The 26,553-nt window shown below is 33.2% G+C and overlaps 4 protein-coding genes across 6 annotated transcripts; 3 read left to right on the top strand and 1 right to left on the bottom strand.

Annotated features, from left to right (window-relative positions):
- The first annotated feature begins 1,832 nt into the window (after positions 1–1,832).
- On the top strand, positions 1,833–8,639 carry LOC117216684. The gene is made up of 3 exons (XM_033463605.1): positions 1,833–2,131; positions 3,873–4,092; positions 4,607–8,639. The coding sequence occupies exons 1-3, from the start codon at positions 1,990–1,992 to the stop codon at positions 4,752–4,754; spliced, it is 510 nt and encodes a 169-aa protein (XP_033319496.1). The 5' UTR covers positions 1,833–1,989; the 3' UTR covers positions 4,755–8,639.
- A 659-nt stretch (positions 8,640–9,298) lies between these two features.
- LOC117216487 lies at positions 9,299–11,991 on the top strand. The gene is made up of 6 exons (XM_033463205.1): positions 9,299–9,811; positions 9,881–10,740; positions 10,829–10,988; positions 11,084–11,361; positions 11,455–11,666; positions 11,755–11,991. Exons 1-6 carry the CDS (start codon positions 9,465–9,467, stop codon positions 11,869–11,871), a joined length of 1,974 nt encoding a protein of 657 aa, XP_033319096.1. The 5' UTR covers positions 9,299–9,464; the 3' UTR covers positions 11,872–11,991.
- A 1,783-nt stretch (positions 11,992–13,774) lies between these two features.
- Positions 13,775–18,162, top strand: LOC117216497 (phenoloxidase-activating factor 2-like). Of its 2 annotated transcripts, none has more exons than XM_033463226.1 (6): positions 13,775–13,923; positions 15,786–16,130; positions 16,695–16,994; positions 17,080–17,348; positions 17,514–17,677; positions 17,808–18,162. In XM_033463226.1, the coding sequence occupies exons 2-6, from the start codon at positions 15,802–15,804 to the stop codon at positions 18,009–18,011; spliced, it is 1,266 nt and encodes a 421-aa protein (XP_033319117.1). In that variant the 5' UTR covers positions 13,775–13,923; positions 15,786–15,801; the 3' UTR covers positions 18,012–18,162. The 2 variants fall into 2 exon arrangements, with proteins under 2 accessions (XP_033319117.1, XP_033319108.1); XM_033463217.1 differs by having other exon boundaries at positions 15,786–16,163.
- A 5,730-nt stretch (positions 18,163–23,892) lies between these two features.
- LOC117216685 (transmembrane protein 230) lies at positions 23,893–26,296 on the bottom strand. Of its 2 annotated transcripts, none has more exons than XM_033463606.1 (4): positions 25,724–26,296; positions 24,876–24,991; positions 24,602–24,724; positions 23,893–24,410 (listed from the first exon to the last, which is right to left on the bottom strand). In XM_033463606.1, the coding sequence occupies exons 1-4, from the start codon at positions 25,746–25,748 to the stop codon at positions 24,273–24,275; spliced, it is 402 nt and encodes a 133-aa protein (XP_033319497.1). In that variant the 5' UTR covers positions 25,749–26,296; the 3' UTR covers positions 23,893–24,272. The 2 variants fall into 2 exon arrangements, with proteins under 2 accessions (XP_033319497.1, XP_033319499.1); XM_033463608.1 differs by lacking the exon at positions 25,724–26,296 and adding an exon at positions 25,409–25,558 and having other exon boundaries at positions 24,099–24,410.
- Positions 26,297–26,553: the final 257 nt, after the last annotated feature.

Here is a 26,553-nt window from a genome sequence, read left to right as displayed (position 1 = left end):
GGCTTCATCGCCCGTTTAGTTTTATACCTGAGACACGAAGAAAAGGCTGAAACGGTTAGACGATAAAAACAGTTCGAAACCCCTCTGTTCTGCGTTCTCGTTCTTTCTCTCTCTGCTGTCCGTAAGAATCGAAAAGTAAAAACAGAAAAAAAAAAAGATACAAAACGAAACGAAATCAGATTTTTGTTTTTCTCTTTTACCGATGGCGAATTATCGTCATATGCCCGACCATCGCGTACACATACAACACGCGCGCGTTACGCGCATGCGCATTCGTAACGCATCCGTTTCGTACAGAAAACTTCCTCTTCCACTGCCCATTTGTCTCCTTTTTCTGTTTTCTCTTTCCTTATCAAAGTTTACATCAATTTGGTTTAATTTAATTAGTACTATGTATACACAGAAATATTTTGAAAATCATCGGAGAATGCGATGACGGATACCACCGATCGATCGATGGAGCGATATCGCATTCTCGTTTCCACGAAGTATCATTTCTCATTAGCCAAAGTTTAGAATTTGCGTTCGTTATCTGTAATTCTTTTTCTTGCGCGAACCACAGCTTGCTTTATTCCTTCCTTTTTCTCTCCCTGTTCCTTTATCGTTCTACCTATCTCCTTTCCTCTTTTTTACATTCATACACATGGACACAGGACATATATGTTTGACATATTATTATATTTACTATTATTTTAATTATAATTTCCCAGGAGTATATATTATCTTTAATAATCGTGGTAATTTTTAGACTAGAAAAACATTATATTAGCGGATAGAGATTAAAGTATACATAAAAAATAAAGTAAATATATATATATAAATATATATATTATATATATATATATATTGATAAAAAATATTGAGATCGTAATTAGAAATTGGGTCGAGTGCATACAATGCTGAAAGACGATAATGGTATTTACGCGTAAGGATGTTAAAAGGTCGAGCAGATGGATTAAAAGCGGTCTTGGCTAATGTTGGCCAAGCTGCTCGCAGAGAATATTCAATGATTGAACAAAAAAAAGTAAATGTAAATGTTTGTAAACAAATTATGAAACATTATTTGTTCAGTGCCTACATATTTACACAGTAACAATAAAGATGAAGATTAGCGAACATTCTTTTGTCTCTTTTTTCACCAAGAAGAATGATAACGATTTCGATCCAAATCGATCAAACTATAACGTCGTCAAACGATCGTCAAACTATAACGAACCGATCGTTAAAAACTACCGCAATGCGAACGATCGTTTTCTAACAGTATTTTTATATAACTGATATGCATCTTGACATTAAAAATAAATGAGTGAAAAACTGTGTCTTCTTTCGTAGCCTGGAATATAACGTCTGCAGATTTAAACTACAATCTAAAGTTATTGTCATCGCGCGGAGAGATCAAAGATATTCAGATAATGCAAACATATTCTGATACGGCATTCGTTTCATCTCGATTCGTTCTTTTGTCTAAGAATTAAATTTGAAACACTTTCGTTACCAATATCTAATAAAAGCTTAACAAAGCTGTTTCAAAACCCAGAAAATGGTAATTTCAATATTTTTGGTACCAACAGAATGTACTAATTTACGCTTTACGATTTACATTTACAAATTTTTAAGCAATTTATCAATTTTAAGGTCATCTTATATTATTCGATCACTAATTCAAGTATTTTTTCATTGGAAACGCTCAAAATCGATCACTGTATGTTTTATTGGTATCGTATTACGCACTTACCTACATATATTTATGAATACAGGCCCAAGTGTAGAGGCACCATCCCCACCATCGGGCCCTTTGGTAGCGATCGTTGGTCACAGTGACATAGTATGACACCCTAGCTCGTCAGTTGAATTTCGAAACTCGACTGTGCTGGACCGGGACGTTTCGTTCGCTGTTTTCCATAGTCTTTACATTTTCAGCGTTTTCTCGCGAAAAGTCGTGCACTACCCGTCTTTCTCATTTTCATCTTCTCTTCGTTTATATTCACAATGCATATCTTGTGCCCGCAAACACTTCCGTTGCCAGAGGTATCGAACATGTTTTATCCGTTCAACACTAGTCTCGAAGAGGAAATCAAGAGATTGTTTTCTAATTTCACAATCGAAACTCCAAACTCTTCACTTCCAGATGGTAAGTTGATTTAGCATTGATTATTTTCAAGGATATTTCTATAATTTCGCACGATTTTGAAGATACGGAATTTGCTGGAAGAATCTTTAAGTAATACTAACGTCGAAGATCGATCGAAGCGAGACAGAATGCTTTATCGATTTTATATCGATCTTTAGAGCCGGTGAGATAAAAAGCTATTTTAGCCTATGTTAAATTTCCAAATTACGTATGTAGATGATGTAACGTAGCATTGTGTAACGTAACGTAATCTTCTGCGTCGTAAACGATATATAGCATCTTCATACTTTTCGTTCCGTAGAAATTTTATTCTTTCTTTCTTTGCTTCTGTTCCCTATCTAAAATGACGTAATTTAATAACACGATGCGTTCTACAGCAAATTCTAATCCCTACGTCATAATATTTTCGTAAATATTTCTTCTTTATTAAATCGTATTAACTAAATAGTAGCGTAAATAATCTTTAGACGTAACCACAATAGTTTTCTCATTATGAATTCCCTATGACTTACGATAAATATGAACTGTCATCGATGACCATTTGTTTCGCTAAAAACAAGAAACGTGTCACACCAATCCACAAGCAACGCGTTTCTTATTTATGTAACACGAAATGATCGGTAGATTGATTACTGATTAAAATTCAGTAAATTAGGTAGTGATTATAGCTTTTAATTTAATGTTTCGATATTGCGTTTCAATTTGAAATTGCGTGTACATATCATGGTTCATAATGCGCGATGAGATCGCGTTCCGATTATCAGATACCTTACATAGTTTGTAAACAAACGAATCGATAAAAGGAATTCTGTATTCTAAAACGTTCTGCGAAATAGCTTGTCCTTCACGATCGCTAGAAACGCATATTCGACCGAGTTCACCGAATCAAGTAAAAAATATCACCTGCTAATTTAATCGCTAAATGCTTATAATTATTTTTTAATTCGTATTTTACCAATATTTTATGAACATGTAACGACATGTTGACTATTTGTTTCTTCGAAGAGAAAAGACAAAGGAAGAAAAAGAAACGATTCAAGTGATCGTTCTTACCGCGATACAGATATTCGAGATCGAGTAAACATAAACAGAAAATGGCAGGTTTTTTGCTCCACCTTAGGTTAAGGGAGCTGAAAGATGATAATTGCGATGGTAATATTCGTATCTCAACACATCTATTCAAAATGAAAACATAGAAATTTTATTGTTAGAGAATGTGTTTTCAATATTGTTTTCGCAGAGAATGTGTTATCAATATAAATATTGTTTTCACAATCTTTCGATGGTTTTTAAGTCGTGAGAATCATAATAATTGTCAGGAATAATATTTATGTTCGATTACACGACCATGTTGTTTTTCGTTACTCGAAAAATCAGGACGAATCTGTTTACAAACTATGAAACACAAGACTTACGGCCGTTATTTTCTCGACTTACACTTTCTCGCATTAGACCTCGAAAAAGCCCTCGCTCGACGAAAATAAACTAGACGTGATTATCCCCGGAGTATTGTATTTCTTTGTAATCGTTCCGTCACCTTCGCAAGCTTTCGATGACTAACGATTGTCTTTAATGCGATCTTTTCACTAATAAGTTTCTCACGTAGAATTACTTTTTATTTATTCGTCATACATTACGTCACTTTAATTGCTTTTCTTTTGTTTTTCTTTTTCCTTTTCCTTTTCCTTTTCTGTGTACTTCGAAACAAAGCAATTCATGTAATTTTACTTGGTTGTTGTAGTCGATGAAGTAATGGAAGATTTCCGTCAAAATGGGCGTGATTTTGAATACTGTCCAGACCTGGACAATTTTACGGTGCCAGAAATACCACGCCGCAAGAAAAATAAGAAACCTTTACCTACAGAATGCGTTTTCTGTAGAAATAATGGCGAAGAAGAGGCTTATTACAGGAAACATTTGTTAAAAGATGCTGAAGGTCGCGTTTCTTGTCCGGTTTTGAGGTAAATCGAACTTTCACTTCTCCCGTCGACATATTTTTTCTATCCCTCTGCAGTCCAAACAAAATTCTATTTCGTTCCAACTTGTTCATGCTCGGTAAGTTACTTTTACGTTCTACTGATAATTTAGACGAATTTACATATTTCATAATTTATAATTCCACATTATAATAACATTAGTGAAACTTTACAAATCATTAATATATATATATATATGTATATAACTTAAAAACTTAAGATAACTTAAGAACGTAAAAGTAAGTAAATAATCATCATCCTATTTGAAAAGGAACTTTATAAACTGACTCATAACTTGTTGAATCATTGATATTCTGAATTGGTAAATTATTATTATTATTATTATTATTATTATTGGTATTATTATTATTATTATTATTATTATTATTATTATTATTATTATTATTATTATTATTATTAAGCTCCAGAAAAAGTATTAAAAAGAAAAAAATTCAAGAGCTATAATTTTCAAATTATATTCACACCATCCTTTCTTTAGGGCCTATACATGTCCAATTTGCGGTGCGTACGGAGACGTGGCTCATACGGTTAAGTATTGCCCGAAGAGCCAGAAACCTGGAACATTAGCGACGGTGAACACGTTCAAGCTATTGAGAAACTCCATGGGCAAACGACGCGTCAAGTAAAACGCACGTGACACTCTAACACTCGTGTCACCATCGTCGTGCCATAAAACATGGAAGAATCTATCTACTTTTCGTCGAGGACTTCAAAGAACAGATGCTTCGAACTTTTCAAGCGTTTCGGTATATCATCTGCTGACAGGTAATCTTACCATTGTCGCATCTTTCCAAAACAAGCAACGAAATAAAGTGCCTTACAAGAGTATGCGTTCTAATTTCTAGCAACGATTTGCGCAACAAAGTTGCCATCACGTTGATCTGCTGCGGCGAAAGTTTATTTTGCATTTCTTTCACTCTATTATCTTTGTTCTTCTCTTTCTTACATTGTATTTATTTCTCCCCATTCGTGCAATAGCACGTAGTGTACGTAGTGAAAGGGAGACGTAAAATAAACCTGGAAATTTCTAGAAAAAGCAAAGACCGTTCTTGTAACACGAACCGTCTAGACAATCGAGAGGCTGCATCCAAAGATCTTATTGTTAGTTGTAGGAATTATACGAAACGTGGTGCCATATATTCTCGTCAAACGTGTCGTTTTAGCTCTTCCTTGCAATATTGCGAACAAATATTCATTCGTATATGAATATACGTAGTTTTTCCATTTTTCTCGAGCCAGCACTTGATACTATAAATATATTTTTTAAATTTATATACGTTTATCGCATTTGCGTAACGTCCACGAACACCTATATCCCTTAATGTTAGTCTTCAACCGAATTTTACGCCGATGTAAGAACGAATTGAATTCGATTTATTCAAACGAATATGTACTGTGATAATGTGAATAAGAAGATTAACAATTTTTATACGACAGTCAGATATATGACATTGTTCAAAATCGTACTGATTCTCTACAAACCGTTTAACAAACGCAAATTACATTTTCCGATCTTAAATGCTTTGAGTCAGGATTTTTTTTATCGAGACACGTCAATGGACAGAGAGAATTATACTTATTTGAGCTGAAATGAAACAAAGCAACTCTTACATGATATTGCGACTTGAAAGCTTTTACGCAGTTTTATTTACCAACATTAAATGTAACATGGAGACTGCGTTTGTACTTTACTAACGGTTAACCAAAATTATAAGAGAAAAGTTCTTCTTTTTAAGGTTAACTTCTCTTAAACGACCGACGAGAGGGACCAATGAAATAAAGTTCCTTTTAAAGTGTATACTTGATCGTTCCATAACAATTAAATAGGTACGTAGAATATATACAAAAGTTTGCAGCTCGTACATTATACTTTTAATTTACCAGACTTCTTTCATGACGCTCGTCATTTTCGAACAATGATCGAAATAATTAAAAAGTGAAATTACGCATAGTCTCTAGATATATTTATGGATGTTTAGTTACTTTGATGAAACCGACGAACTTGCAAAGCCTCTCGTTCCTGTGTCTTGACTGTGAGTCTCGTCGAAGGTCACCGAAACGAGAATACCAGCAATTAGTCGTGATGTTTACATTCTTTTGATCGGTACTTCGATAACTGACGGTCAGATTCGTGGCTCTTTCCAGGCAGTGGCTTTTTTGTTCGCCGCTTCACCCATCTTTCTTAGTGCGCGTATTTCACTTTAGACATCCGTCACACGTTCGTCGAAGCGTACCAAGTCGAATCAGATAAATACGTATCGTTCTGTCATATTAACCCTGAATGTATACGAGCGACATTTTACCGCGCTATTTCGCTGCGTTTATATATATATCTGTCTTTATTGTTCTTAATAAGAAAACAAAGAAAGAAGAAACATAAAATATCGCTCTCGTGCATTTAGGATTAACACAGCTGAACGAGCGGGTGAATGCATTGGTTTCTCTGCAGCGAGTTTGCTTTTGTAGTTTTGGAAATATTTTTGAATTAGATTAAGCGATAATGTCGAACCTTTAGTATATTCTTTATACTTTATTTGGTAAATTTATGTATTTTCGAATGATCGAAAATTTTTGTTTTGCGTATTTTCATATCTAGTGACGAGTAGATTTAAGGTTAATTTTCACAGGGGATTTCGAATACAGTTTATCGTTTGGCGATAGCATTTAACGAAACTATTTAAGGAAAGATGAGAAAACAATTGTTTTCCGGAATACTTTATCGATAGATTTTACAATTAGTAATAAAACAGTTGCATAGTTGTATGTAAAGGTATCGGCTCATCATATTGGAGATTATGTCTGAGGAGACGTAACCTATTGGGCGGTTTTGAAATCGTATTAGAATTGTTTCGTGCAATTTAATAGTACTTCAGATTTTCTTGTGACACTTGTTTGTGCACGCAATGAGACAGAAGAGGAAGAACAGTCACTCCTGCTCTCTGTAGTGTTGCATTGCTCAAGTATTTCCTCTATGTAAGATCGAATTCCGTGTTGTAACTTTTAATCGAAATTTCAGGGAGTTGATATGGATAGAACAATGAGCTTATAGATATGTGTACATTAATTAGATTTCTATTACAGAGTCTTTTATGTTCAAGTTCCTATTATATAGTAATTATTGGTATTTACGTGTTAGGATATTATTACCTATAAAATAAGAATGACTATATTACTTCTGGAGATACATTATGATTGCCGAATACTTTTGTACCATAGATTGACTGTATTCAAGGGGAGAGAGACTTAACAACTTCTAAGAACGAGACCAAAACGATGGCTCGTGTATCTTATTGTCTTTTTTTGTTCTCCTAATGGGTAAATTAGAGATCCCAAATCTAGGGAATTACTTTGTTTTGTTACTTTCGTTACATTTCTATACTTTTTGAATTTTTTCCCCTATGTGGAATTTATTAATGTTATAAAGAAATAAGGGTCGATCCATAGACTGCTGTTTCTATATATGCCGTAAGATATGAATTGTTTATAAAATTTATTGTATTTCTAATATTTATATAACTACTAACATAATAACATATACATAAATACTAGTTGTAATTAAGTATTATCTATTGATAATGATGTATAGCAGTCCAAAGAGATAAATAAATGCGAGGAATAATCGAAAAAACTTTTTACTCTGCTGATATATCGTAAATTATAACGTGACCTGCGACTTTCTTTTTATAGTATATATAAAAACAATGCGCAAAATAATTAAAGAAGGAAGCCATGTTGCGTTTACTATGTGCACTGTCGCTGGCGTTATACGTATAGTACGTATAGTAGATGATTCACAATAAAACGCGAGATGACGTTACAGTAATCTGATGCCAGTGTGGTTTACGATTATGAGCGGCAGGTGATAACGTAGTAATAGCAGCCAGAAGAGAGCCCTAAAGAGTACAGAGAAGGTAGAAGCTAATTCCGATGGTTATTACGCTGTAATATTCCTTACTCGTTCCACATTCCGTTCATCCCTGATATATCTCAACACTGTTCCTGATAATCCAAAAAGAATTGTACAAATGTTAATTTCCGCGCGATTATTCTTCGATCGCATGATCCACTCCTTTGTCAAGCATATTATTATATATTATATGGTGAGCGATCGAATGTGGCGAAATTTTTTAGAATCTTCAAGAACACACGAGAGAAAGAAGCGAATGCTAATTTTGTAATTTGATGATGTTCAATAGTATGATGAATGCTTATTTATTTTGAATTTATTTTGATATGAATGAAAAAAGGGACATGTGATATTTTAATTTAGTTTCGATCTTTTCACAACGATGCGCTCGCCATTTCTGCATTGTAATTTTACGGTATATTTTGCGTATTGCCGTCATGATACATTATATATGTTTGCATCTCATCATTTTTCTTATCATTAATGTTATTTGTACTACTATATTATTAATATTATGTTATTGGCGTGACATTATTTAAGTGTACGTAGTCTGATAGTTTGTATCATGATTATCGATGTTTATTAAAGAATACTGCAATTTAAACGAGTGCTTATTTCAAAATATAACCTAACTCAAGAGAAGTAATCGATGTTTAATTGTCCTTTATCAGAAAATCGTGTATAAAAAAAGAAAGGGAAGATGTCACATTTTACAGGCAGAAACCAAACTTTGCGTGACGGTGGATTTCATGGAAACTGTTCACGTTTTATACGACATACGCGTCGCCGAGCACAAATCGTTTCGCACGCTTCCAACCGGTAGAACCAATTACGTCGCTGCGTTTCGATGATTAACCGTCAGGAGGATTTTTGTAGCACTTTTTGCACCGCGACTAAAACGTAATATCTTTTCTTCTTAATCCGACATTCCCTCTCCGTGTTCAAATTTAATTTCAAACATCGACATCAGGAACACCCAAGTTAATTTATCCGACGCTATTTAAACGCAAGTTATTTATTTCGCGCGCAGATTAACTCGTAGCTGGTCATAATATTTTATGCCGATACTTTTGTGATAGCCGATGGTTTACTAGGTAAGTGGGTCACTCTTTGTATTCGTTACGACGAGTTGCTCAAATAATCGCTCCAGTATAAGTGGATATTGTCAATGATTTTATTATAGACAAGCCTAGCGTATCAAAATAGCTCTTCACTAAATATAGAATAACCAAACAGAAAGAGGAGCTCGTAAACATTATTAATTTTTATCTGGCCGCATCTTCGAGCCAGTGGATAAACCATGACGTAGTTGCGCTATTGTTTAGAAAATTGAGAACTTGGTCCATATAATAAAACAACCTATTAGCCTTGTGAATGAAATCTGGATATTCCTAGTATGTCAGGAAACCGACACATCCTGTATACATAAATGACGAGTCGTGTTAAAAATCGTTCAATAGAGAACGAGCCAGCGAATAGAAAACAAGCCATGCTGCGGCCTTTTGTGCTAGTTTATTTTTTCACGATCTTCTTGATGATTACAAAAATAATATCTTCTAACAAATCGAACGAAGAAGTGAGAAAAGTGGACAGAACGTTTCACAGTGCCTCGTCACCCTTATTCTTGTTTCATCTACTCAAACTGAAGAAAAAGATCCAGAAGATAGAGAATGTGCCAACCATCCCGCCAACAGCAGACTGCATTTGCGTTCCTTACTACCTATGCGACGCTAACCGTACTATAATTACAGAAAACATTGGAACGATCGACATTCGGTAAATTTTTCTATACCACCGATAAAATTAATTCGTTTGGTTGACTGATGGTCTCTTATGTCAAAACAGATACCGAAGATGCACCGGAGACTTGGAAGTGTGTTGTCATCTACGGAACGCAACAGTCACCACCACTACTATGAAACCTACTACAACTACAACAATGAAACCTACTACTACTACTACTATGAAGACAACTACCACTACGAAGGCAACCACCACTACGAAGGCAACTACCACTACGACCACTTCGACTCTTCCGCCGGTGATTTTTCCAACCACAAACCCTCAACCTGACCCAATCTGTGTCTGCGTGCTTGTAACTCAATGTGATGCAAACGGAATCATCGGCTATGGCGGAGAAGGAGTAATCAATCCTCGTCTGCAATATATCGAGTGTCCCAGCAGCAACATGGTGTGTTGCAGACCGACCAGCGTGATCCAGTATCCTGTAGTAACCAATCCTCCGGTTGTCTCTCCACAAATTTGTGTATTATGTGGAAATGCAATCCAGTGCAACAACGGGGTCGTGATTCCAGTAAACGTCGGGATCGTGAATCCTTTGGTGACTTACAATCAACAGACGTGTCCTGTGCCAACGTCTTGCTGTCAGGGGATAAACACAGGCTATGGAAATGGGATTCCAGTGGTAATCGGACCCATTAGAAATCCTGGCACTTCTCAGGCTTGTTATTGCATGAAAAGTTGGTTGTGCACGCCAGGAAACTCTGTCAGTACGGGTGGAGCTGGTGCCATCGATCCAAGGTTCTCCGTGTGTGGAAACACGGACGAAATTTGTTGTCGAGCCTCTTCTACGATCAATATAGCAAGAAATCGCGATTTAGATGGATTAGGAGAGAGTATTATAAATGGTGAAGCGTCCTTCTCGCAACCTGGGTGTGGTATTCAGAATAAAACGTACGCGGCAGGTACATAGATTGTTGTAAATGATTGTTGAGTCTTGTTAAATTAATGGAACGTTAAGTTAATCGAAACTGATGTTTTATTTTCTCACAGCCCAACCTTACCCTGTGGACACTGGAAAAACGTATTTCGCCGAGTTTCCGTGGATGGTAGCTCTGTTAACAATAGAATCAGATGGTAAATATCTATTCCAATGCGGAGGATCTATGATTACCAAGAGCGCTGTCCTTACGGCTGCGCATTGTGTTACCAAGTAAGCAGATTATGCAAATTTTATAACTGAAAATTCAACTTGACTATTGAATACTAAAATTTACGAGAAAAGGATATTAAAATATAGCTTGTTAGTTTAGGAAATGGTAGACCGATAGCGCGTTTTGGTCAATGGGATCTGGAAAATCAAGCTGGCGACCAACCGTTACCCTTTCAAGACGCAAACATAAAAGCCATAATAACCCACCCCCAATTCTATAGTGCTGCTCTATACAACGACATAGCAGTGGTCATTTTAAGTGGACCGGTGAAATTGAATGTCAACGTTGCCCCTATTTGTATGCCGCAGCAGGGATTAACATTTCCTGCTGGTACTAGGTGTATCGGCACAGGTTGGGGAAAAAACTCGTTCGGTAAGATCATTACGATATTTGTACGTTTTTCTATTTATACATAATCGCAACGTCCTCCTATTTATCAAATCGTAATCAAATGTCACAACACAGGTGGAACGTATCAAACTGAGTTAAGGAAAGTAGAACTTCCTCTGGTGGACAGAACTGATTGTCAAAATCGTCTTCGAACGACGAGATTAGGAACGTATTTTCAGCTACATAGCTCCTTTGTTTGTGCTGGAGGAGAAGCAAATAGGGATACGTGTCGTGGAGACGGCGGTGGACCTCTTGTGTGTCCTACAGCCACGGGACAATACTTTCAGGTATCATATTACTTCAAGTATTACGTTCTAGAGGTGCCTATAAATGAGAAAAAAAAGTACAAAAATTATTTTAAACTTCTTTTCTTAGGCTGGTATAGTGTCTTGGGGAATCGGTTGCGGATCATCAAATATTCCCGCCGTTTACACGAATGTAGCGCAATACTCGCAATGGATCGGTCAACAATTGGCAACTTACGGGGCGTGATAGAAAATAAATATAGTTTATAAATTTTTTATCTAGTCTTTTTAATTTATGATGCATATTTTTGTGTCATTTACTGTATAAAATTGTGTACCATAAAAAAATACACAGCGCAAGAAAATATTCGTCTTTGTAAATGTAACGAATGTGATAATTTAGCGGTTTGATAAAATTATTTTTGTCATGCCGGCACTTATTTCTATTTCCTTTCTCCCCTTATTATATCAATTTTCCTCGTAGCCATATTTTATGTTCGACAGCAACAATGAGCTACATAAATCAACTAGAATTACTGAACCCGAAAATACCGAGAATAATAGTCAATGCCCATGGTATGTCAGAAACGAGGATATACGCAAAGATTTAAAAATACCAATTGTCAAAGAAGAAATTGGCAGGTAAGCAGAAAAATACAAAGGAAGAACGGCGACTTATCCAAACCAGCTGGCTGCTGAAGCGAGCAAAACTCTCATAGAAAGAAGACTAAAAGGAAAACACTCGACTGACCTCGCTAAAGAAATAAGATAGTCAAACTGTCTGGTATCCTGCTGGGGATAGCCATCCACATGTTATTTAGCAATTAAGTTAGAAAAATTTAGCAAATGTCCGGTTGGACAAATTGTAAAGTACAAATTAAATAATAAAAAAGAAAAAAAAAATTTCATGTTCGAATAAACGCAACGTGTACCGACTTTTGTTCGAAGCAATAACAAACATAACCTATAAAACTACAAATGTTTCCTCTAAATATTCCATGAAACTAAACTATGTCATTCGGTTAGAAAAATATTGATTACAGTTTTGAGTCACTAGGAGGTGAACAATGCACACTATTATGATATTTTCTCAGATAATAATAATATTCTCCCATCAATTATCTACGATATGCATCGCTAAATATTATAACGTGAATGTTATATCAATTATTGTAAAATCTCACGAGTTGATAAGAACGATTAACGGGACATTGTTGCGACCTATTTTTTACAACGCATCTAAATTGCATCGATATCATCTATCCATTGTCGCGACATCTAGTGTAAAATAAATCAATTATTATACGTCAAATTATTTATTCAAGTAAAGTCTGATACAAACGATTTCTGCGCGCGATGTCACTGTGATCATAATATGTCTATCTTTGTTACTTTTAACTAGGAAAATAGAGAAAAGTATATAATTGTGGTGATATTGTGCGAACAAAAATGATTTGTCTGCATTAGATCTATATGCTCAAAACAACAAAGAAATGACAAAATAACAACAAAGAAATAACTTTAGTATCTTTTTTTTATTTGGAATATGTACGAGTAACTGAAATCAGAATAGTTAAGGAGTTTACTTGACCTTAACATAAAAAAATGGCGAATTCTAAGAACATATTAAATTCCCGACACGTTCTTTAGAAGCAACAGCAGTTGAAATTAAATGGAGATAGATACAAATCTTCGAGAGGTTATCGCTCGATGGATATACGCAAAGTTAGTGACCTGTTAGAATTTTATTTTTACTAATAGAAATACCACTGTTTAAATTCACGAAAACTTGTTTCGGTAACGAATCCAAGAGGAAATCAAGTTCAGTTTTTATTATGAATATCTCGAAAGACAAGCTTCCGAGTTTGGATATCAACAGCCTTTGGAAATCAGCGTTAAGACGTACGTATTGTAGAAAGTTGTACAATTTATAAATAATAGCGTAAAAATTTATAAGTAATAACGAGATTGTTAAAAAAGGGAATCCTACCTATTCCGAAAAGGAAAGAAATTTGCTCGTATAAGTTCCATGGTTGCGCATGGGAAATACCACCTAAGTGGTGGGAGCAAGATCATGTTGATACCGAATGGGTTAAGAGTTCAGAGGAAACATAATACGCGTTATATATGAACGCTGGAATGGAGAATCATGAAATCATGATCACTGGTGGGGGCAACTCTCATAAATGCTCGAAGCTTGGCTGCTATATGTGCAAACGAAGAAATCGTGAGCTCGACATTCTGTCGTGTTGCTCTTCCAGAAGAAAACTCGGCAGCGTATATTTAAGATCGATTTATAGTGAGTACTCCATTGTTTTTGATATACGACGTATTACATGAACGTGATGTATTGTATTGTAGTTATATACTTTTTGGTGTTTAACGAAATTAAATAATTAAAGTAATAGGAATATGATTATAAATTTTAGTTCTTTTCATTTTTGTAAAAAAAATCAATTTGTAAATTATGTAAATAAACCTTGTGGAACTATAGAGAAATTCTAGGTACAACATGTGTCACACTGTTTATAAAGATATAAAAGAAGATAAAGGTATGAAGAAATTGTTGGAAGTTTTCTTGGAAGTCCTTGACGGGCAATACTAACACTTGTTTCCTTGAAATGTGATAAATACGTATGTACTTATTACGGTTAGAGTAATTTCTGTAAAAGTATCTTTGATGGTTGATTTTATATCTAAGTGACAAGTTCGTTCGGTTAATCAATGTAAAAGAGTGAAAGAATATTTCAGTTCGAGAATGTGGATGTTTCGACTGGATGGTCAACCGGTTCTATATAATAGTGTCAAGTAGATCAGGAGAAAGGTCAGTGTCACGAATACCCGATCTGACACGAATGCGGGGGCAGATGCTTACATAATAATTTCCTATTAATACGATGCTTTGTTAAGTTTTACATTTAGTTCTTGGCATCATTGTTCTGACTGCATGTTTCTACGATTTTCCGCTTTAATGATTTTATTTATATCTCTTTTAAGCTATCGCGATAAATCTTGGAAATTTCGAACAGGAAAACTTTGCTTATTTAGAATTCATGGATTATTTAAAAACATTGCGCAACATGCTGGATAATTAATTGCGTTCAGCCACCCATGACGAAGTTTACAGTCAAATGTTGATTTATATTTGGTTATGCAGTGAAACGATAATTATTTTTTCTAGGAAACCTTGAAACGCTTGTCTTAATTTCAATGATTGCGGTTAGATTGCGAAACCAACCAATTATTATTCGTTAGACCGCGAACTTCTCCGGATTTCCACAGCCTCTTCAAGTCGAATATTTTCCTGAATATCAAATGTATTTTTTTATCAAGGTAAACGACAATTACATTTATCAATATAGTTGATAATCTGCCTCGTCGACTAGTGTAATGAAGATAAATTATCTTACGTTGGACGCTAATGTCGACTATGAACGATTACCCCGTGTATATGTTTTGAAAGCGTTAGAAGAAATTAGTATGAAACTACATAAAAGACGAGTAATGGTCAATGTTAATGATTGAACACCTCGAGCTTACCCTACGGTAAATTTTTCGAAATGCTTCCCGTATGTTTGTGTATCTAAAGGGGGAAGAGAGAGGAAGGGAGGGATATCGTCACGTCATACCGGTTTCATCTTCGTGAAGTCATTCTTATTTATATGCAAAATAAAATGAGACTACCGTAGTCAGCCTATAATCTCTTGCGATGCCCGTAGACATTTACCTTGGGGCATCCATTTGAGTATCGATTTTGTCCTTTTGCGGACATTCAGGTATGTGCAAACTATCGATGAACCAACCGCATTTTCTTTTTTTTTTTTTTTTCTTGCGAGACTGGTGTTGTAACTAGATTAACAAGTTTTCTTTATAAAAATATTTTATTGCCTCGAGAGCGGATTATTTTTCTTGCATCAAATCGAATCGAATCTTCATTCGAAAAACATTCATTGACCAATCAAGTAAATTATTCAATCTATCCTCTCGAGACTTGACAAATCACGCCGAGGGTTTATCCCAAACCCGGAAAAGGTCTGGTTAATATCCTCTTATAGTCCCTACTTATACCATCTCAAGAACTCAAGGCCTCAAGAGCCATTGCACCTCATGCTCTTGAGATTGTAAAGATCCACTCTAATCTATGGAATAATTCTGTTTCAGAACTTTCAACACAGCAATGTGGAGAATACTATTGACACTGGCTGTGTCCAGCTTTTCTTTGGTTGTATCAGCCCCCCAAAAGGATGGTGGATTGGATTCCTTGATAGCGAGCCTATCTGGGACAAATTCTTCAACTCAGACCCCTATGACGGACAATGAGTTGAATGCTTTAATATCGAACGTATTTACTCAACCAATCAACCAACCAATCTCCACTACAGCGGCGACTATTTTGGGTACAGATAACAAGACGAAACAACCACAAGAAGACTGTACATGCGTGACGTATTATCTATGTCGAAACGGCACCATTTCAGACGACGGAGAAACAATCATTGATATCAGGTCCGGTTTCAATGATGAGACTAGATATGTGGGGTGAGTTCTAAAGATTGGTCTCAAAATGGCAAGTGTTAGCACTGTTATTGGCACAAGTAATGCACGATTGTCAAGTAATATTGGATTGATTGTATCTACGCTAAGAACATATAGACATATTTATCGAGTGTGAATAAATACACAGCAAAGCTGATTTTGCATGTACGATGATTCGTTGTCTAACAAAATATGTGGATGTCAGGTTTGTTTATTACTTGTTCGTGTGAGCTTTAATTCTCATTGAATCGAATGTGCACGCCGCATGAGACTATCTTTGGATCTACTCCAAATAGATTTTTCGTTTTATGTAATGAAAGCAATATCGTCAACCACTCTAACTAGTATTACAGTTAAAATTCTTTTGATGTGGCTTTTGAAATATGAAGTGAGAAATTTGTCTAGCCAGAAATTTGTACACTTGGATCTTTATAGTGTCATTGTATAAATTATATCTTATTTCTTTGTATCTTCATTATAATATTGATTTATGGAAATATAACCTCAAAAATATACACAATGTTAACGATACAGAGCCTCATGGGGCAAGTGCGCGGACTACATGGAAGTCTGTTGTAAGCCACCAGACAGGACCAACGAAATAATTACGCCCCCGCCAATCGAGAGAAAAGGTTGCGGGCAAAGACATCCCAACGGCGTTGGTTTCAGAATTACCGGCGCCGTCGATAATGAAGCGCAATTTGGCGAGTTCCCGTGGATGGTGGCTATATTGAAGGAAGAAATGATCGGAAATGAGAAAGTGAACCTTTATCAATGCGGAGGTTCCTTGATTCACAAGCTGGCTGTTTTAACAGCCGCCCACTGTGTGCAAGGGTAAATAATCTAGTCCTTCTAAATATTATGATTGACATCGATTCACCTGGCATTTTGTAACTAAACACTCGTAATTTTCCAATAGAAAACAACCATCTGAGTTGAAAATTCGTGCTGGAGAATGGGACACGCAAACTAAGGACGAAATATATCCTCATCAAGATCGTAAAGTAGAAAAAGTAATCGTTCACGAAAATTATAAAGCCGGCACTCTATTTAATGATTTCGCCATTTTGATCTTGTCTGAGCCGGTGAATCTCGTGGACAACGTGGATCTCGTTTGCCTGCCAGAACGAAATGCTGTGTTCGATAATTCTCGATGTTTCGCTAGTGGCTGGGGAAGAGACATTTTTGGTAAAGATCTCCAGGCGAGCGCCTACAGTTTTACGTAGATTTCGAACTACCAGAAAGCGTGCTGATATAAACACAATACAATTACGAAATTCAATTTGAATAGATCTATTCAATCTTATTTTAAAAATTCTCGAACTTCTAATTGGAACGTTTGTTGGTTTATAGGTAAGGAAGGACACTACCAGGTAATCTTGAAGAAAGTAGAATTGCCGATAGTGCCTCGTAAAGAATGTCAGGACAAGCTTCGAGAAACTAGACTAGGAAAATACTTCCGTCTTCACGAAACCTTTATATGCGCTGGTGGAGAGGCTGGGAAAGATACTTGCAAAGTAAATTAATTATTATACATAGATCTTATAATCAGTTGTCAAATCCATTATAGCTTTTTTGTCATGTACTATCATGTATTATCACGTAAATCATATATCATGTATTATAGAATATAAAATTTTCTTTTAGGGTGATGGAGGAGGTCCTCTTGTATGCCCCATGAAGAGTAATCCTGGTACGTATTTACAAGCAGGTATTGTAGCATGGGGAATCGGTTGCGCGGAAGGTGGAACTCCAGGTGTTTATGCCAATGTTGCCTCAGCGCGTGATTGGATCGATGAACAAATGGCTTTTAACAACTTGGATAATACTGTTTACCAACCTCAAGCATAGACTGACTGATTTTTGCAAATCTTTTTATAAGTTTGTATACATAGCAATCAATGTCGTTTTTCCATGGAAAGACTGCTGTATTCTTCGGGTACTATTTTTTTAATAATAATGTGCGCGAGATCCGTTAGTGGATTTTTTTTTCAGAAAAATATTCCCTCGAAACTTAGATACTTTTTTACAATTCTAAATAGCTCTGGCATTACTTTCTTGGTTAGATTTTTCCTCTTTCCCTTTGTATTGTAAAATTAAATGTGCAAAATAAACGTGGAAAATAAACGTGAAAAGTAAACGTAAATACCTAACGGGAAATAACAGTTTCTGTAAAGTTAAAGCTAATGATTGAATATAATTTTTATGTCGAATAACTAATCTGTCAAATATCTCCACAGTTAAAAAGTATGGAGATAAAAAAGAATGTTAAATAATGGTGATCATAAAATTATATTTGGTCGTAGACTTTGTCACGTAAAATTCGTGATAAAAAAGGAAGAGCTGAGCAACAGCTTAACTTGACTGTCCTTTTATATTTTTATATGCTTTTATTCACAAAAGTGGTTAAATACAATATTACAATGAAGTAGCCAAGTTACAAACTATTGAAATAGTTGTTCAAATCGCGGTCATGACTGTACCCAAATGCTACCAAATGTCCAAATCGGACAAATTGTGAATGTAAACAACTAAATAAAAAAAAAGAAAAGACTGCACCCAAGACAAGTCTCGTGGTCGAATGCTCGCAGTTTTATATGTTGAGTTTGTCGAAGTTGAAGAGCATGGAGAGGATGAGTGGCCTACGTGATGGGAAAAATTTGGTGTTGGGCCGTATGCAAAGGTAAGGTCAAAATTTAAAGATTCATTGTCAGGTAGCGTGGAATGACGTGAATTTGGATATGGTCGTTGTCACAACTTCTACAAGGTGCACTTAACACGTGTTTGGCAAATGAAATAGCTTATGAGCATATCACTCCATTGATTCTCTTCAGATACGCTATAGAGACAGTCCAATGTATTGTGTTTCCAGACCCTTAAGCATATTTTAGAGAGGTATACCTGCTTTTTAGGAAAAATATCGTGAACAATCTTTCGTTGAGGTTGGTTACACGAGCTAGAAACGTTCACAATTGCTTTTTTTTTTTTTATTGAAATGCAATTTTCCAATCAGTGGTTGACATAATAATTCGTTTACACGGCTGTCACGTGACGAGGTCTTAGTTCAATTTTTTTGCATATATACATGGATGTAAACGCGGAAAGTCGCATAAATTTTAAGCGTTTCATTTGTAATACATAGATTGAAATACATTGTGTGTAGTTAATATGAAATTTTATTTTATTTTATTATTTAATTTGTACTTTACAATTTGTCGAGCTGGACATTTGGTAAATTTTTCTAACTTAATTGCTAAATAACATGTGTATGGCTACCTCCAGCGAGATACCATGTTCGAGTTTGACTATCTTATTTCTTTAGTAAGGTCAGGTAGGTGTTTTCCTTTTAGTCCTTTTTCTATGAGAGTTTTGCTCGCTTCAGCAGCCAGCTGGTTTGGATGTGCCGTTCTTTTCTTGTATTTTTCTGTGTACCTGAGGACCTCTTCCTTGACCGTTGGTATTTTTAAGCTGCATATATCCTCGTTTCTGGCATGCTATGGGGCGTTCACTATTGTTCTCAGTATCTTCGATTATAACAACTATAGTAGTATGAAACAAGCGCTGTTTTTATTAAGCTTTAAAAATTATATTACTTCCATAGTTAAAAGAGACGTATATTTTTTATATAATTAAAAATATCTGTTTCTTTTTAATTTAACGTACCCTACACTTAATTGTACTTGTAATTTATTTATGTGAAAGATTTGTATAATCTTATTTGAATTCTTTGTAATAAGTTTTTGAATTTAATGTCATAAATTTATGAAAGAATCAAAAAAGCTTTCTAAAATTCATGTACTAATTATTTACAGTATAACTGTTAATATAAACACTTATTGTTGGAATTAATTATTCGAATAATTCTGTACTTTCTAATCTTCTTAACTGATAACAGGCATATTCGTAACTTATGGTAACTTGCGCCTGCCTCCTCGTACTTCTAGTTGGTATAAAAATTTAGTAAGTGGGGGTAAATAAGTTGTGTTGTAAGAAAAAAATGGGCACTTAAGGCTTCAAACGGCCCTGAAACGACGAACTTATAATATATATAAATATTCATTGTACTTTTTGACTCTGTAATATCAATTGTCCTAATGTCCGTTTACACACGTAACTTCTAATTTCGATCGGTATATTTATTCAAGTCAGGCACACTAATCCAGAAACAGCAGTCACATTACTACAAGGGCACATCACAAAAATAGAAAAACGGCTACAAGATAAACAAATAAAAGCAAATCCCAGTAAATGCAACCATATTACACTAATCATATTACACCCAATTGAATGGCACTCACATAACATAAACAAGGCAAGTTAAATACCTAGGACTCCACTTAAACACACAACTTACATGGAAACAACATACTAAATCAATTATAGACAAAATACGGATAAAAAGAAGACAGATGTACTGGCTATCAGAATTAAATCAAAATTTAAAAAAAGATAAATATAATGAAAATTACAATTCGGACTGTAACAATAAAAACCTTGTTGAAGAGGGAAATAATGTAATACATACTCCAAATAAGAATTCATAAGAGCAAAAATTTATTAAGTCAAAAATGTAACAGTATTAACTAGAATGGTACTAATAATACTTCCAAAAAAAGAAAGTTAAGTAGACATTGTGTACCATCCAAAGAAAAGTGAATCTTATATATTATATATTGTATAATATAATCGTTATATATTAAAAATAGTTAAAAAATTATACGAGTTAAAAGTTTTAACCAATGATATAGCATTCAGTACTATTGAATGGATGAAAAGAACTGGATATTCTATCAAAGTGATTACTGATACACTATGAACCATTGTGAATAATAATGACTTTGAATTCATAAATTGAGTTTCAAAAATACTGAAAGAATATATTATGCCCGGTGAATATTGGATTACATTGAAAAATTTATTGCTTAAGATAGGACATCTGAATCCAGAAATTATAGAAATTATTTTACAAGAATGTATAAGCACACAATCACATACTGAGGATGTAAATTTTAATATTATCCATAAACTAAATTGTAAAATAAATTATAATATACTGTCATCCTTTAAACAATTGATTAAGAATAAAAACAAAATTCAAGGAATAAAAGAAGATATATTATCTGAGTATGATCAAGGCATTGGATCACTAGATTCATGTTCTATGGTAAATGAATCAGAGAGACTATTAGAGACAAGTGAACATATAAATATATTTGAGAAGGACACAAGGAGAGAAATGAAAAAGATAACAGTGATAATGTACAAGATGAAAATTATTCTTTAAAATTATATACAATAGGTAAACAAAAAAATAAAATTTCTTGTTTTACATATTTGCTGTTGTCACAAACATATACATATTGTATAAATATACAGTGTCCAAAAAAACCATTTAATATTTGTATACACAGCATACTGAATAAACGAGTCTTAGTAAACATGGATTATTATTATGATAAATGACTTAGTACCAGCATAATGCGTCTTATGTATCATATAAATATTGAATGGTCTTTTTTGAACTCCCTGTATAGTTTATTTATATTATTTCTTTTTTATATTTGGGCATACATATATTTCTATGTATACATATTTTATACTTTTAAATTAAGTTTTATACTTATAAACTAAAATAGTGAATATATATATGTATATATATATTTTTTTGTTGTTTAAATCTGACAAAAATAATTAGACAAGTTTTTGTCGATTACATAAAATGTTATTAGCTAATTCTCAAGTTGTCGTATAAAATTTATGTGTTATATTATTTTAAATCGTAAATGCTAAATTTGTATGAACTTGTTTACTTCTGTCATAATTTACTATAATAAAATAAAGATTTACTTAGTGACTTAAGGATGATTAGAATATAGGAGTAGAAAATAAGAAAAATCTTTGTATTCATTGAGATAAGATCACAATAGGCAAAAACCAATATGTGACTATTATTATTACTATAAATAAAATAAAGATACACAATTAAATGTTAATATTTATTTAAAAATTCTCCTAAATATATTTTATTTTTTATGTACCTTATAGTCCGAACTAGAGTGACTACTGTATGTTACCAAATATTGTTTGATATTGCTAAATATGCTTTGATTAATTTAGTCAAGAAAAATTTGTGGTAATTAGCATATATATTACTTAAAGATATGCACAGTATGGTAAAATCACAAATTTATTTCTGTAAGATTAATGCTGCAACTATTATGCTCTTTGCTGAAATATACTTAATAAATCAACAACCTATAGAAGCTTTTTTGTTACTTAGACGTGAGTTAAAAGTTTTTTAATACGTTGGAGATGATATTTAAAATAATTAATTATAGTCATTTTAATATAGCTTACTCTTCAGAAACTAGTATCATGTATACTGATCTTTGTAAGTGGAAATTACTGTATATTGTAAAAAATTTCTAGTATATGCTTATTTTCTTCTGCAATTTCTAGTTCAGAATCAATATAGCAATTTTGATCCAATAGGTAAGATGAAAAGTATTGGTTATACAAATATGTAACAAGTATGCACTTTACGTATAAACAAGTATAAACGTAAACTAGTACCAGTGCTTCTGTTAGAAAAAGATGGCCATTTTATTGTGTGTATTGTAAGAATGATTAATCGTTACCACCTTACACTAATCACTGTTACATATCGTGCATTAATTGCTAAGTTATTTGATACTGATATCGATTTGTCAAAATATTTATATCATACTGCAGTTGGATTAGGAATATATTTTAGAATACAGGTAGAACACACAGATACGTACTAATGCATTTTTATATTTAAAAAAGTAAAATTAAAATTTATTCATAAGAAATATTTATATCGATACATATATTATCTTCATTATTTTTTGAGATCAGTTGCCTCCAATGGTACATCTTAATATAAATATTAGGTTGTCCGAAAAGCTTCTTTCGCTTCATAAGGTAATAATAGATGAACAATTTCTGTTTTATATTATTTTATTGAATTAGGTATGGTCCATTTCGTTATATTTCTATTATTACGGTCGTGCATAATTCAATAAACTAATATAAAACAAAAAATATTGTGCGTCTATTATTTCCTTATAAAATGAAAGCAACTTTCCGAACAACCTAATACCAATTGGACAAAAGAAGAAATGTATCTTGCAATACTGGATTCAATGATACAACTTTTATTGCATGTTGGACATGGATTCGGTAATATTAACCCAAGAGAATTCAATATATATCTTAATTTTGAGGCAAGTTATACCTAATATAAAATTCATTACGGAAATTTACCAACTTCATAAATGAACTTTAATTCTTTACAAAATATCCCTTTAAATAAGAAATTTATTGGTGAAAGAAAAGACCAATCTGGAAGGATTGAAAAAAGCAAAATTTTAATGAAAAATATATTGAAAAGTCAATTTAATCCACCCATTTTAATAACAAAAAGGAGATTAGATAAAATATGTAAATTAACTAAGAAAAGTATCTTAAGTTACTTAAAGGATAAGATAGAAAAGTAATGAAAACAAGATTCTACTCCTTATCAAAGTGGGTAACTCTTTGGATTAATATTTCTTTACATTTTTTCTAAGCTATTTCGCTTATGGAAATTGATTATTGTTTTAATTTTCATTAGAATTGTTTTATATGTAAGTCATTACAAATTAAAAAATGGCTTTGTTATTTTTAAGTTGACTATGTTTTGGTAGATTGTACAATAAAACTGCACAGATCATTGGTATTATGTAATTACACAATGGTAGAATATGTACATGTAAATTTGTGTTCTTTTTGAAAGTATACTACAGTTATACAAAAATAACATGTATTGTAGTTATAATACTGACAATTAAACTTTTGATATCCTGATTAATTGCCATATGTTTTAAAATTAAATTAAATTAAGATTAAATCCAATACTTGCATAAAATGGACACCTAAGTACAACACCAAATTGTACTGTCATATTAACTGTAAATACTTACATATATATTTCAAGAAAAACATATATCTACAATTTATATAAAACAGTTTGATGTAAATTAAATGTTTAATATATTAATGACGATGTTTGACCTTTCAACTAATACTTAGTAAAAAAGTTGTAGTTCATTAATCAAACTCTGGAATATCATCAAATGAATAACCTGGTACCTTTTGATAAGCTAAAATAGCTACCCTCATATGATAAGCACCTGGTATAAACATTAGAATTCCTAAAATAATAACTGGCCACATACGATCTGAATACTGTAAAAGATAAAGTAATTATTAAATACACATTATATACATTTAAATTATAATGAAATTGTCATTATAAATAATACAGCTACAAGTAAAATGAATAGAATATTCTTCTTAGATATGATAAAATGTAATAGTAACTGTATTATATATTTTTGGCTTAAAAATATTTAAAAAAGGTATTTAAAATATCTTACCTTTGAATCAATATGTCCACTTACAATTAGACTACCCATGATGAGCATAATAGTACCTCCAACAAAAAGAAGAGCAGCTAACATAATGGCTTTCCATGGTATTTTCACAGGTGGATTCACAAACTGTTAGAGACAAATGTAATTAATCATTAGTATTTGTCTTTGTATTATTTTTAATTTAATTACATGATATTTTGATCAACTTTAATTAATGTATTTACATTATTATGAAGTAGAAGAATATTTAAAATGTACATAAAGGATGATATCTGACCTGTGAATCAACAAAGCCATTGTCAGTTTCTGTAAGCTGTGTATAATCCACGTTGTTGAATTGTCTGTCACCGTTGCCAGGTTTTCTTCTTGACATACTCACTTTGTTAATATAATCTATAAAAACGGATAAAACACATTGCATTCTTTTTCATGTGTAACTACCTTTTAAAAAATTACGTATTTTTATAATATCCAAATGATTAATGTCTATGTAAACAAAATTAAATTAATTCCTGTATTATAGCATATAGTTGGACACAAATAAATTTATCTTGCGTAGATAAATAGTGTGTTTCAATTATTTCTGGCAATTTAATTTATAACAATGTTTATTAAAAATCTTTTTTTCAAATATGAACCATTAGCATGTAATACTTATAAGTACCATTTATATTACTACCTAGTTTATTTATGTATACATATACATACTACGCAAACGTAATACATGAATTGGGCTTAGAGTACCAAACATTTTAACCTCTTTTATATACACATATATTCTATAATTTATCAATAACTCGCTGTACTTACTTAATTCTTAATTAACACATGCCATCAAAAATAATAATAGAAAATTATCAATTTTTCATTCGTTGTATTCATAGAAACAACTAAAAACAAGCTCTTGTAGGTTATGTGTCTATCAATATTTGATAACACGCGTTAAGTTCAAGACGCATGCGCGTCTGTTACAAGAAGGAATGACTAGATATCGAGGGAATATTTAAATACTTGATTTATCTATCACCGAGTATTAATAAATAAAGATGAAGGCTCTGGTTTGAACGATTTATAATAATACTTTAGTATCAAGAACTAAAGAGGAAATCAAGAAATAGAAACTACCTGTGCCAAACCAGCTCGTCCACATATCAATTAACAATTGCACACTTATGCTCGTGTTGAAAATATGTAATTACTTTCTTCTTCGTCCACTTTCCTATCGATAAAGATAAGATTGCACGATCTTCTGAACGAAAAGATCATGCCGCGAGTTCACTTTAGTAAATCTTTTTAACAGCATATTCTAGCAAATGAATTAAATTCTGAAGAGTTCGCTACTTTTTTGACACTCTTTATATTGATATAAAAGATTCTATAGTCTCTTAAAATACTTGGTTAAATTATCCAAGATTCAATAGTTATGCAAATGAATGGATAAAATTGTATATGACCATTGTTGCCCGCTCTTTCACAAGTTAAGAGGGCTAGATTGGTATTTTCCATACAAATTTTTATGAAACAACATTGCCGATTCGTTATAAAAAACACACTTGTGAAGAAATTTGTCACATGAAACTTAAGTAATTTACGTCTAGACTTTCCTTACGCACACCACTGGCATAGGCAACTTTAACCTCGAGATTTTCGATTACGTTTGTCAGTCGGTCGGATCGATCTGCGAAAATGAAGAGAAGTGGAAGCTGTGCTTTTCTGCGCCACGACGTTTGACGCAGTGCCGTACAGTGGCGAGGGTTCATCACAAACGCAATAATGCTTAAAATTTTCCAAACAAATATTCCACTGCAATATTTCTTATTTACATTCATATCACTATTGTACATAAGACTGAAATTAATAAGAATGAAAAATAATGGAGTATCGGAAATAGATATATGTATAAGAATTATGACGAATACTTCGATTGACCTATGCTCATTCATTTCATAAATGTT

This window comes from Bombus bifarius, unplaced genomic scaffold, assembly GCF_011952205.1.
Source record: "Bombus bifarius isolate JDL3187 unplaced genomic scaffold, Bbif_JDL3187 scf7180000007973, whole genome shotgun sequence".
In the NCBI taxonomy this organism is placed as follows: domain Eukaryota; kingdom Metazoa; phylum Arthropoda; class Insecta; order Hymenoptera; family Apidae; genus Bombus; species Bombus bifarius.
The sequence above is the reverse complement of the archived record's forward strand: the minus strand, read 5'-3'. Positions and strand labels throughout refer to the sequence as shown.